Here is a 13,033-nt window from a genome sequence, read left to right as displayed (position 1 = left end):
AACAGACCGGGCCTTTCTCACCAGGCCAGGGAGGCCCAGCTGTGCGGGCCTCCGTGTGCTTCTGTCAGCTCCCCCACCATCTGTGTGGCCTGGGTGAGCACATCGCTGGCAGCTGGTTGTGTGAGATGCATCTGCAATCAACTGCACCTAATGCTTTCTTCTTATTTTTCAACAGCGCGTTGACGATAGTCTGCCTTTACATACTCAGCTTAAAAGGTCAAGACCAAGCTGCCCCCAATCTCCCTCCGAGGTGAGTTCCGGTCTTGTTTTCCCTTGGGAGAAGGATTCTGGACGGTCTCCTTCCTTAATCATTGTGCTCTCCTCCTCCAGCAACACCACAGGCTCTCAGGAGCCAGCCCTGCCGCCCACAGCCTCCCCCTCAGGTAAGGTCTGCACGTTCCGCACGCTCAGCCCGGCCTGAGTTCCTCGTGAACCGTCAACAGGAGAACCGATCCTTCAGGTTAACCATGTGGCTCCCCCCTCCTCTGCCCAGGCCTTGTAGCACCGAATACATCCCTGGCAACCACACAGTCCTCCTTCCACGTGCCAGAAATCACTTTCTGTGAGATCCTGCCGTGTCAGGAGACATACTGCTGCCCCGTCTGGAGGCAGACAGGAGTCCTCACCAGTCCTGTGCAAAGACAGTCCAAGGAGGAGTTGGGTGAGATGCCGTGGGCAGGTAAAGGATGTCCAAAGAGGAACAGCCAGCTCTTGGACCTGAGGTTTCCCTTGTCAGAATTCACATGGGTCACCTGTCAATGGTTCCACACAATGGTTCCACTCTTCTATTTGGGGCGGCAACATCTTTAAAAACACAAATATATGAACTTGTGATCGTCTATAATATTGAGCTCCCTGCCCAGGGATGAAATTTTGGTTGATTCAACTCAAATGGTCTCATTTGTCTGTTGCCAACATAGACAGTAATAGTAGTGCAAGCGAAGTGATTGCGTGCGGATGGGTAGGTTTTTTGGCTCACTCATTATACTTAGATGTGGTATCTGGGCTCTTTGCCCAAACCGGGTGGGGCAAGACCTAAAGGCTTTGGGGACCCCGATGAGTTCAGGGTGAGCTGTACGTCAGGTTGGCATTCCACCTTCAGAGTGTCTTCTCCGTCTCCCTCCTAGGGACACAGACACACACGTGTGCGTGTGCACACACACATGCACATGCTTTTTAAGTAACAGAACATTCATGTTAAAAAAACTGTGGAAACCTGATCAAGGGCTAAAAGTGTTATTATCTCTGTAAGATCAAATACAATGTATACTAACTTATTATTGTTTTCAGAAATCTCCTTCTGTATACACACGTATTAACAAGCATCTGAAATAATAATAATGATGATGCTAATAATAGCAATACCTACAATTAGTATGGCTTATCTGTTAGGGTGCTGTGGTGACAGCAACTCCCAAATCACAGTGACTTCATGTGGCACAAATTTATTCCTGACTCTCTCTGTATGTCAAATGTGGATCAAAAGAGGGCTCCTGCTCATCACTTCATCCGGGACTCAGCTGTGGAGACTCCCTCTCCATATGTATTTCCACGATCACTGTAGCAGTGGTAAGAGAATGAGGCAAATAGTATACTGGCTTAAAGCTTCTCCCCGGGTGGAACACAGGACACTTCTGCTTACGCTTCACTGGCCAAAGCGGGTGATATTGGCCGTGTCCAGTCTACAAACAGTGCAGACCTAACCTGTGCCTGGAAGAAGATGAACCACAGAATTTTTGAGCACCCCTGATGACTGACATGTAGAGTATGGTCAGGGGTTGAAGTTTGGGGGCAGCAATGTAATTTCTTTTTCCTTTTGATATTATTTCATATCATAGTCTTGAATAAACAATTCTTACAAATCCCCACCATCATCACGATGCAATGAGGTATCACTGTGTGCAAAAGCACTGTCCATAAGAAGTCTACATGAATAAGTCATTTAATCCTCACGAGCTTAAAAGATAAGCGCGGTTGGGCTGGCCCGGTGGTGTAGCGGTTAGGTGCACGCGCTCCACTTTGCTGGCCTGGGGTTCACAGGTTCGGATCCTGGGCGTGGACCAACACACAGCTTGTCAAGCCTTGCTTTGGCGGGGTCCTATATGAAGTAGAGGAAGATGGGCACGGATGTTAGCCCAGGGCCAATCTTCCTCAGCAAAAAGAGGAGGATTGGCAGCAGATGTTACATCAGGGCTAATCTTCCTCACACACAAAAAAATACAAATAAAAGAGAAGTTCAAGAGTTAAGAAAAAAAGCTTAAAAACACTCTCAGTGGGATGCAGAGTCATATCTAAGAATTCACCAAGCCCCAGAAAACATTTATGAGCCTGTTTCCTGAAGGTAAGTCTACTTGTGATATAAATGAAGGGAAATCAGCATTTTTGTGACATGCTGGGCTCGGGCCATCATTCTTGGGTCCTAAGTTGGTTGTGTGAAGTGTTTTTCAGAAAGGTCATCCTCTTCCTCTCCCTTTAATAAAAGGTTTGAGTAAGACCAACCAGGAAGTCAAAAGTGGGTATTTTGGAAGATTGAGCTTCTGCCGTAAAGAACTGACTGAATGTGATGGATTAGATTTTAATCTGTGGAACCAATAAAGATTTAAATAGACAGCAGAGTTAGATATTAGACAGTAAAGATCCTGTGGAGGAAAAAACATCGATGGAATTCTACAGAGTTTAAGACATTTGGCAAAGATTTTAAAAATCTCACAAAGCATAAAGGCGTCTGGAATTCATGCTTATTTTGTTTGGAAACCAGAACCCTGAGAAGAGCAAATGGCCAAAAGAAAATGGTTCCCCGTGTTCAAGGACTCAGTCATCGATTGGTTGGGTTCGTTGACTTTTTCTTGGCTTGAGTTTGGTTCAATCAGAAAGGATAAAGGTATCCAAGATGCTGTATTGGAATTCAGCCATCAACACGGTTTTACACATCGTGCAATCTACCACAACAGGCTACGCTTAGGTTGGACACCATCTTAAATCTCTCCTCTCCAGAAGTTTCTAATTTACTTTATTGGGAGATCTCATTTGCCGATTGTGAAATATATCTCCAGCTTTACAAGGAAAACCCCTGGGAATGTGTATTAAGTTTATAGTGACTATCGCAGGAAGGCATTTGAAAAATGAGAGCCACTCCTCTACAACTGCAGGAGAATTTATGGTTTTCCAATAACCGGCCTCTTGGAATTGAATAGTCTTGCTTCAGAGAAGTGACAAATTGGAGGTGTTTTATAGGAGATTTAAAATTTGGTATTTCCAATCCTGCTTTTGAAAAGCCATTTTTGCAATTTTAATCTGCAAGCTTCTCTCTTCTCAACTTCACCTTTTTATTACTGTTAAAAAAATACTGTTACCCCATCAGATACTAAATCCTATCATAGGTTTCTGTGTCTCCAGGAACCTGAAAACACGCTTCTGTGGAAGTGAGACAACTCTGTAGTTCTATTGCCAGAATCTATAATGAGCCCTTTTCCTGCAAATTCAGCAGGAAAGTAGAACAAAAGGTGGGGGAAGAAAACAGACAGGGTAGAGAAGTTCTGGCTTCCCCTTCTCTTTGTGCCATGTCCATTCCCAGCCTTCTGTGGAAGCAATCATGAGCAAAACTCATAGCAGGAGACATGTGCTTGAAAGTTATTACTGGAGCAGCTGGAATCCGAGAAATCTGGAGGTCTTGTAGACAGCACTTATATTCATATGTAAAGGGAAATAAATATTCAATTTTCTAGAAAATCCTCAAGATCCACTTCTTCTTAATGGAAAGCACCATGTTGGGAGGATGCTCAGGGAATTTGCTCTCCTTCAGCTTCAGTCTCACCCCCATTTGCTAATAGGTTGAAGGAGCCAGCGTCCCACATCCATTCCCAGCATCCCTCTGCACCCACCCCTGGGAATTTCCCCTTTGAGTGTGCGGAGGAAACATTTTCCTAGAGATCATGTGGTTGGCCTTCTTCTCCTCTTCCTTCTTCTTCCCTGCCTCTCTGCCTTCCATCCTTCCATAAGTATTCACTGAGGCCCCGCCTGGAGCTCAGTGTCGCCCTACCTGGGGGAGCAGCAGTGAGCAGGATGCAGTCTTCCAGGAGCTCACGGTCAGGTTTGCAGACAGGTAAAGGAGCCCTTCCACCCTGTGTGAGAAGAACTGACCAGGACAGACTGACCTAGGAGTGACCGCCCCCACTCACGTGTGCGGGGGCTTCTGCCTTCTCTCCTGAAGTTCCATACGGAAAGTCGTTTGAGAACTTGCCACTTTCTTCTTCCCATGAAAGCAGCTCACATTGTATTAACTTATGTCTCTTGTTACTGTCTTTATGTTTTGTCCAAAACTATGTTGAAAAACATAAATATTAGATTGTTTAATGCAAATGAATGAAGGCAATAAAAAATACATAAGTTGAAAAAATCTGCAAATTTAAAAAACGTGACTGCAAAAACATTAAAATTCTTTTATTGTTTGTTTAGCAACCCACTAAAAGATTGCTTTCACTATCCACTTTAAAAACGCATTTTTTTGATAGACTTAACAACAATCATCTGAATGGTTACCTTTTCAAAATTGCTTTTAAAATGCCTTTTTGGCTATGATGGGGGCAAAACCACTCCCTGGCTTCCTTCCCACAAGCAAGCTCTGGCTCCACACCAGTAACCTGGGCTTTAAGCCGGCCTTTTCTCCATGTCGAGCACGTTATGCTGGAGTTACAGAGGAGTCAAAAAATTTTAGTAGAGATTCCCTATTCAATTTTAATAGAGGTTCCCTATTCTGGAGTTGTTGAGAAAGGGCAAAAATACATGAAGAGTGAAGTAATAACACAGAGATAGCATGCCTTCCATATAGTGACAGATATCCCCATAGATGGTTTGGTAATAAACGCTGTGGCCTTGGACAGGGAGCTGGGGGCTGCGGTGTCTCCTCTGGGATGGTGTCAGAATCACTCGGCCATAACATATACCACAGGTTGGGGGCTTAAACCACGGGAATTTATTTCTTTATGGAGGCTGGAAGTCCAAAATCGAGGCGTGGGCAGGTCTGGCTTCTTCTGAGGCTGCCCTTGGCTCACAGATGGCCACCTTCTCGCTGTGTCCTCTGTGCGCACACGTCCCTGGAGCCTCTGTGTGTCCTAATCTCCTCTTCTCACAAGGACAGCGGTCAGGTGAGACTGGAGCCCACTCTGACAGCCTCGTGGTGACTTCCTCACCTCTGTAGCAGCCCAACCTCCAAATACAGCCACGGTCTGAGGCGTTAGGGCCTCAACCCGAGAAATCACGGGACACAATTCAGCCCCAAACAGATTGCCTCTTGCAGAAGGGTGAGAATGTGAGAAATGGGGTGGTGATGGGATGGGCCAAAAGGTGGGAGAGAGACGCGGGGGACGTTCAACTGACAGAGATGGATTTCTTTTCATCCTGGCCAAGCCTCAAAGACTGACGGACCTTTTTCCTCTTCAGAAGACAGAAGCACGTCATTCCTGGCAGGAGATGCGCCAACCAGCCCCGACTGGGGGAGTGATTGTAAGTTTACCTTTAAGCGACTCTGTTCTTTGGTTTTGTGGGGCCAGGTGAGTGACGAGCAGCTATAAAGCATTAACAGAGTAAGGAACGGGGAACGGGCACAAGGCTGCACTGCTGCCAACACCTATGGGATTAGGTCTTGATGATCCATGCCGCCGAACCACTCGGGAGGCATTGGAAATGGTCGCTCACCAACAGACAAGCTGCGGTTGGTCTCCGAGGAGTTTCATAACTCGGTTGAACTTCCTGTTCTCTTCTTCCCTTCTGACTCTATTTTTGTGTTTTGTGATTTTTTAAAGCTTTATTAGCCAGATTGCATTTCACATTGCACTCTCCATTCTCAATAAATTTCAATTTAGTGGGACTACCATGGTCCAGAAATTCTTTTGGATGTTATGGGGCTGTCTATTGGAGCCTGGATTTTTATTAGTTTTCTTAAAATTTACTATAACAACAACAAAAGCCTCTCCCTGTCCTTCTCCTTCTTTTTCCATTTGAATGCAAATAGAATCCATTTATTAGGAAACTCCTATTTCACACTCTGCAATTTGGGGACTGTGCTGGAGCGCAACACTCTTTTCCTCTGCAGGAGAGTTTACTTTCTTTTCTCGTTTTCTTCTCAATTCAGGGATTGATACAACCATCAGTTCTATTCAGATTATGGAAATCCAGCACGTAATAGACCATCGGTACTGCAGTACAGGCCTCCAGTGCAGGTGGGTCAGCCCCCCATTGTACTCCCGTTGTGTCTGGAATTTGCTCAGGGCTCTGGGGTTTTGAGCCTGGAATGAAAGCTGAAGCTACACGGCGCTTACAGTGCTCCGTAAGTGAAAACACATCGGTTCCACGGCGGAAGAGGGAATCATACAACGATTGGTATTAGCAAATGTCAGTCACCACGGCTCCCGGGGTGCCAGTCTCCTGCTTTAATGGATGAGTCCAAAGCAGAAAGCTTAGGGGCGGTTGTGTGGCTGACTCTCTGAGGGCACATCCTACAGGAGCAGAGCTGCTAGTTAATTCTATAGACAAGAAAGACGTTGTTACTGAGGGCTCCGAGTTATGAGAGAGCTGACATTTGTGTATTTTAATAACAAGGGATATCATTATTTTAATTGCTGAAAAAATATAGCTTATCTTAGCTTTTTTAGTTAGGAAGAAACAATCCAGGTATTGCGCAAGTTGCCGGCAGCATCCATCCCTAGCGTGCACCTTGCCACCTGCACCGAGGTAGTGGTGCGCCTAGAAGGAGGGGGTGCAGGAAGCTTCCGCGAGCACAGAGTGCAAGTTGTAGGCATTGAGAACGGGGAGAGTTTTCTTTCTTTGGTGAGTATTTGCCAGGTGAAAGGCAAGGCCCTGTATCTGGAACTGGTGTCACAAACCCTGTGGGTGCTCAGCCTTTTTTCTTTTTCAACCTTACATAACTTGGGCTTCAAGTTGATGGTCTTGACTTTTAAAAACAGATGGTATGGTGCTTTATGATGTGTTTATGACCTTTGCATGCATTATCTCACTGAATTCTCACAAAATCCCCGTGAGGTTGCCATTACTTATCCCCATTTTGTCCTTAAGGAACCTGAGGTTCAGTGAGCTTGAAAAAGTCGCAGACAGACGTTCATGAACGTGGTAGGGTGACATAATGAAGAAGAGTGAGATGACTCAGGTTCAGATCCCAGAGCTGCGACGAGATGTTTACTGTCTGCGCGTCCCTCTCTGTCTGTAGGGTGGAGGTACTGTCTACTGAGCTGGGCTGCCGTGAAGCTTGAAGATGTGGGGATCCACACAGTGGGAAGTGAATTCCATTTATCTCAGCTTCCCCCAGTCAAACAAAGTTCTTCTGATCCCAATTCAGATCTATTTCATTTATTTTTGCTTTCTCATTTTTAAGAACTTAGTTTAGTATTCACTAAAGAGAATCTAAAATGACTGGCTCTTTTTCCCTTTTATCTGGTTTTAAGTTGTGTCTCCACATAATTCAAGGGATGGCCAAGTCATAAAGACTTGTATTAGATACAATATGCCTTTTGCTGGAGTTTTCATCACAATGTGAATCAAAGAATCTCCCCTTTTTCCCCAAGTATCTCTCTTGAAGGGGGGAAATCTCTGTAGGAGCGTTTCTCCATTACTAAATGGTAATTAGGACCATAACGATATGAGTTGATTCAAGTTCTGAAAGCACATTATATTCCCTGCTAATGTTGCCTAAAACGGAGTGATTTATGATAGAAAAGCTGGGATTCATGATTTGCAATCCTCCTTCCCAGAGGGATTGTTGGTTTGAGGCCTTTGCCTCATCTGTCTTGTGAAGTCTGTTCCTTCTCAAGGGGAATTGATGTCATTTCCTATGTGTTTCGTTTGGTGCGTTCAGTCTACAATTTGACTGTTCCATCATTTCATCCGTGTGTTCTAACAAACTATAAATCTTTGTAGTGTATTTTATATACTAAGACCTGAAAGAGATCACTCTGAAATTTAACAGGTATGTCTCTGAAAAACATAAAACTATACCATGTTAAACTTGATTTTCTGTATTTATTATTTATTACAGAATATTTCACGGTTTACATGGTATATAATGAGTAGCAAAAAGCCATTTGAAGCCTTTTCTGCAAATTTTGATTTGTGGTTTTATTTTTTTCCATAATTAGGTCTGGAAATTACAATTACAATATTCCGGTTAATAAGTACACACCCAGCAATGTCAAATTCTCTCTGGAAATCAAGTAAGTGTGTAAAAAACAGTCCAGTTTCCATCATGATTTGGATTCCGGTCTGAATTACTTTACAATCTGATCAGAAAGTCAGGAGGTAGAAGGCTGTCAATCCGTGTTAACTAATGCTGTTGGGTTGAGACATGGGCCAGCTTGAGGGAGGGGGTTTCAGAGCGAGGGCTGGGATCACCCAGGCTCCCTATGGTGGACTGGAAAGGCTCTGGGCTGCACGCTCACACCTGCAAAGGGGCAGTGACCTTGGCTTTGATGCTCCCAAGCTGCAGACTGCCCTTGGCTGTGTCCCTTTGAATGGGACGGGAACCAGAGTAACAGCACGGCCCCTGGGCGGGGCTGCACCTTTCTGTGGGCTCCTGGTAGCAGTGCAGACACCACCCCCTCTCCCGGGGGGGCTGAAAAAGGAGTTGGAGTTTGGAGTTGGGGAGACCAGGGCTCAAATTTTGTCTCTGTCACTTACTAATTCTGTAATCTTGGAGAAACCACTCCTCCTCTCTGAGCTACTGTTTATTCATCTATAAAATGGGTTTGATATTTTACCATAACAAGTAGAGCTGCTGTGGGAGTCACTGTTAATAATAGTGAAGTTAATAACCGCCATTTGCTGAGCACAGACTGTACGCCAGACACTCTACACTTTAATGTGGGTCATACAATCCTCACTACATGGTACTTTTTTTCGAGTATGTATTTTTCAGATGGGAACACTTGGGATTAGGGAGGTCAAAAACCTGTCCCAAAACTCACAACTAGTAACTTTAAACCATCCCTTCCCGCCTTCCCCATGAGGTGAGACGTGTAGGAACATTGCCTCTTCCTGGCACACAAGGGGCACTCAATAAGTGGTAGCTTTTATTATGACTACCTTTCCTCCAAAACCACAAAATTTGAATTTAATCTATTCTTATCAGATATTTTATTTTATTTTATTTTTTAATTTTATTTATTTATTTTTCCCCCAAAGCCCCAGTAGATAGTTGTATGTCATAGTTGCACATCCTTCTAGTTGCTGTATGTGGGACGCGGCCTCAGCATGGCCGGAGAAGCAGTGCGTCGGTGCGCGCCCGGGATCCGAACCCAGGCCGCCAGCATCGGAGCGCGAGCACTCAACCACTAAGCCACGGGGCCGGCCCAGATATTTTAAATAATTACTGTACTTTAAGACTTTCAACCCACTTCACTCAAATATGAAGCAATGAGCTCCTCACCATGAAGAGAGATGCTTTTGTTTTGTGTCTCGGTTTGGGGCTTTCCTCCTCCCTCCTCTGCATGTCCTCTCCCCACCCCTGTCCTGCCCTCACTTGTCCTGCTTCCCCAGCTCTGCTACCCTCCTCCGTCCTTTCCCCAGCTCCGTCTCTTCCTCCGCGTCACTCAGGCCTCATACTCCTTCACTCATCAACTTTGCCTCGCAATCAGCTAGTGACACTCAACACAGCTGCTTGCCTTGGAAAGATTGTTTCAAGCAGCTAATACTTCATGACTCAGAACCCACCGCATTTGCAGGCGGAGCAAAAGCTGAGCCCTTCTCCAGTGCAGCCCGAGTAACCTGGAGCAGGGCTTCCTCCATCCCCAGCTGCCACAGAGGGAAGGAAGCTTAAGTGGTATATCCCCTGAAGATCGTCTTCAGCCACTGAATCAGGCTTTTTAGTTTAAGGACCATTTTTCTAATATGGGTGATTTTAAAATAACACATATACTGAACTAAGATTGTAGGTTGTCCCTCTTGTGCAAAAAGATTGTTTCCAAAGGCAGACGGATCTCCTCCTCTGATGGTGATGGTTAGTGGGCCAGCCTCCTGAGAAGAACCGTTCTTTCTGACAGGCCTCCACTCTGACAGCTTCAAGTGCCGGTACTTTCTACTAGGCTCACCCACATCCCTGCCTGTGTTTGTTTCCCTTGCCTCTTCAACCCATAGCTGCCCAGACCAGGTGTTTGAAGAATCTGAATCCTGGAAACTTCAGATCAATGCAGATTCAGCTGCCAGTGAAAAGAGAAGGGATATATCCAAAAATTATTTTAAAATTTATGGAGATAAGAAAATTCTGATGTTGAGGTGATTTAAGTCATGAGAGTAGGTTTTAGAGATGGTCACATGCCATCTGAGTAGTTGTTTTAGTCATTCGCGCTGCTATAACAAAAATACCATAGACCGGGTGCCCTAAACAACAAACATATATTTCTCACAGTTTTGGAGGTTGGGGAGTCCAATATCAAGGCGCTGGCAGATTTGGTGTCTGGCGAGGGTCTGCTTCCTGGTTCATACACGGCGTCCTCTCGGTGTGTCCTCACGTGGCAGGAGGAAGAGAGAGCTCTCTGGGGTCCTTTTTATATGGACAGTGATCCCACTCATGAGGGCTCCACCCTCAAGACCTAATCCCCTCCCAAAGGCTCCACCTTGCAACACCACCACATTGGAGGTTAAGATTTCAACATACGAATTTGGGGGGACACATTCAGTCTATACAGTTGTCATGTGAGATTGAGTTTGTTTCTCTTCTAATGAGAGGTGAGCTACCATATTGGCTTCAGTGAGCTGTGTGTAATAAGGTGCCTATTTGGAACTCTGAATGGATTTCCAAGTTAGGTTCCCATTAGACCCTCTTCTCATTGAAGTGGAGCCTGGTGGGAGCTGGTAACTGCTTTTCCATGTGCCCTTGCTTTCCTTTGTCTCTTGAAGCACAACAGAGCCATTGATAGTCTTCCAGTGCAAACTGACCCTTGGAAATATATGCTTCCATAGTAAAACGGAAGCCAAAGGGATACAGAGCCAGCAAGGCATCTCCCAGGAGATGACACAGGTAACGTTTCCCGGCTCCCCTGCCTTACGTCCCTGTTCCAGAGGTGTGTCTAGAATTGTGGCACAGCCTCTGTTCCCTAGTAAGAGACGCTTTGACCCAAACCCCAGTGTTTCCCTGTGGTGGCCGACCCTGTCACACAGCTTTGCTCAGCATCTCCTGTGTGTCCTCCAGAAGTGCAGATGGTTCTAGCGACCCCTGTTGAGAGCTGTTGTCACAGACAGCTCTCCTCGTGTGGTCAGGAAAGACTGTCTCCACCTCGACTCTTCCCAAGAGTGTGGAATGTGGCGGTGACATGGATCTCTCCCTCCTTCGTTCTTTAGGGGTATCAGCACGTTTGGAGCCTCCCCGTAGCCCCCTTCTTTGATAGTGCATTCCATTTCCGAGTGGCTGCACCGGTAAGCTTTCTTTTTTTTCTTTTCAGTAAGAAAGAAACGGACCATTAAATAAATAAATAAGTAAATCAATCAGTCATTTTAACGACAGTTGATGCTTACGTTAACCGTCCTCTCTTCCCCCTGTTCTGGCAGGATTTAGCTGACTGTTCAACGGACCCTTACTTCGCTGGGATCTTCTTCACAGATTACTTCTTTTACTTCTATCGACACTGTGTCTAATTTATTCAAGTTTGGTTGGGGACTTTCCCAAGAAAAGTACTCAGAAATACGGTTGACGGAAACTTCTATCCTCTCACAACTTCTCGTCTCTCTTTGTAAAACATTCGTGTGTGTCGCCAAAGGACTTGTCCATGCTTTGGCTTCCAACAGTGTTGAAATGTTAGCAAGGAGAATAAAGTGTTTGCTGGAACTTGAGATAATGTGGTGTTTGATTTTGTGGTGACTCTGAAGAAAACCCTTCCTGGAGTAAACAGCACTGTGGGATGTGAAAATACCACTTCTGGTGTTAAGGAAGATGTGAGGTCAAAACAGGCAGGTCCAACTTCGCTTTGTTGTGATGCCTTTCAGAGCTTGTGAGAAAAACAATAAGGCCCATTTCAGCCCTGTCAACTTGGACCCACTAAACGCAGACTCTGGAGAATGTGTGATACGGTGTGTGTTGGGGGGTCTGGGGGTGTCTCATGCTGAGCTCACGTTTAGGAAAACCATTGCCATGAATGTGTGTGTGTGTGTGTGTACTACAGGCACTAGAGTGCAGAACGGAGCTCGCTAATGAACTGAATTTAAGAGACATAGTTGCAGTTCTACTTTGTAATGCTTGCTGGTCGCTGAACTGTCTGTGCGGTGGGACACGCCCTCTTGTGAAGCACTAGCCGGTGATGGTCTTTTAAAGCAACCCAGACAGTCTGGGACCAGATCGTTGCATTTGATCTTCCAGCTGTCCCTGCTTTTTCATTTTGTTTTTGTTTTTCATCCATTATGAGGGGTTCTCTTACAAGGCATTAAGACCCCTCTCCCTTGCTGACAGCTGAATTTGGACACGTCCACTGGCTGATGGGTAGATTTGTATGAATGGCCAGGAACCCTCCAACTGGAGTGAATCAACCACGTCTTTTATTTTCTCTGTTCTGGTGTTTTGACATCTTGGGGTCTTGCTGACCCTGGTGGGCCTCTACCTCCCAGGGTCAGCCAATTTCTAGAGAGAGTAAACAACTTCCCACGAGCATTTTTCAAATACAAACCAGCCGATGGAGAGCCCACACTCCAACCACCGCCTTTATGGGGCTGTCACACCACACCTGCCCTCGTCACCCTGGAGCCTGGTACCAGACAGCTAGGAATGGCCCCACATCCCAGAGCCTGCTGAGATTCTTCAAACGAGATAATCCTATGCTTGTTGACCTGCCTCACCTGTTCCTTCCCGTGGAAACCACAATCAAGTCTCCTGCCCCCAGCTCTCCCCTCTCCCTCTGCCTCCTGACCGACCCTGTTGCTTCCCAGCGTGGCCGCCATGAGCTGTGGCATGTCCCCTTCTTGTGGGAACTGTGACAAACTATCTTCTCCATGGCGATCATTTCCTGATCTGTTGGCCTTCCTATACCTCAAATTTTCTATC

The 13,033-nt window shown here is 45.8% G+C and overlaps 1 protein-coding gene across 1 annotated transcript in view; it reads left to right on the top strand.

The window, feature by feature from the left end:
- Positions 1–11,827, top strand: part of MYRFL (myelin regulatory factor like) — a 96,231-nt gene extending 84,404 nt beyond the window's left edge. Inside the window, exons 17-25 of the mRNA XM_087441994.1 lie at positions 176–250; positions 331–383; positions 503–679; positions 5,440–5,502; positions 6,131–6,218; positions 8,148–8,222; positions 10,903–11,023; positions 11,344–11,418; positions 11,551–11,827. Of these exons, the coding sequence (XP_087298120.1) occupies positions 176–250; positions 331–383; positions 503–679; positions 5,440–5,502; positions 6,131–6,218; positions 8,148–8,222; positions 10,903–11,023; positions 11,344–11,418; positions 11,551–11,637 (814 nt within the window). The 3' untranslated portion in view covers positions 11,638–11,827. The remainder of the gene's footprint in view (positions 1–175; positions 251–330; positions 384–502; positions 680–5,439; positions 5,503–6,130; positions 6,219–8,147; positions 8,223–10,902; positions 11,024–11,343; positions 11,419–11,550) is intronic.
- Positions 11,828–13,033: the final 1,206 nt, after the last annotated feature.

The sequence above is a fragment of the Ceratotherium simum genome, chromosome 17, assembly GCF_057802395.1.
Source record: "Ceratotherium simum simum isolate JZ-2026a chromosome 17, ASM5780239v1, whole genome shotgun sequence".
Classification (NCBI taxonomy): domain Eukaryota; kingdom Metazoa; phylum Chordata; class Mammalia; order Perissodactyla; family Rhinocerotidae; genus Ceratotherium; species Ceratotherium simum.
The sequence above is the reverse complement of the archived record's forward strand: the minus strand, read 5'-3'. Positions and strand labels throughout refer to the sequence as shown.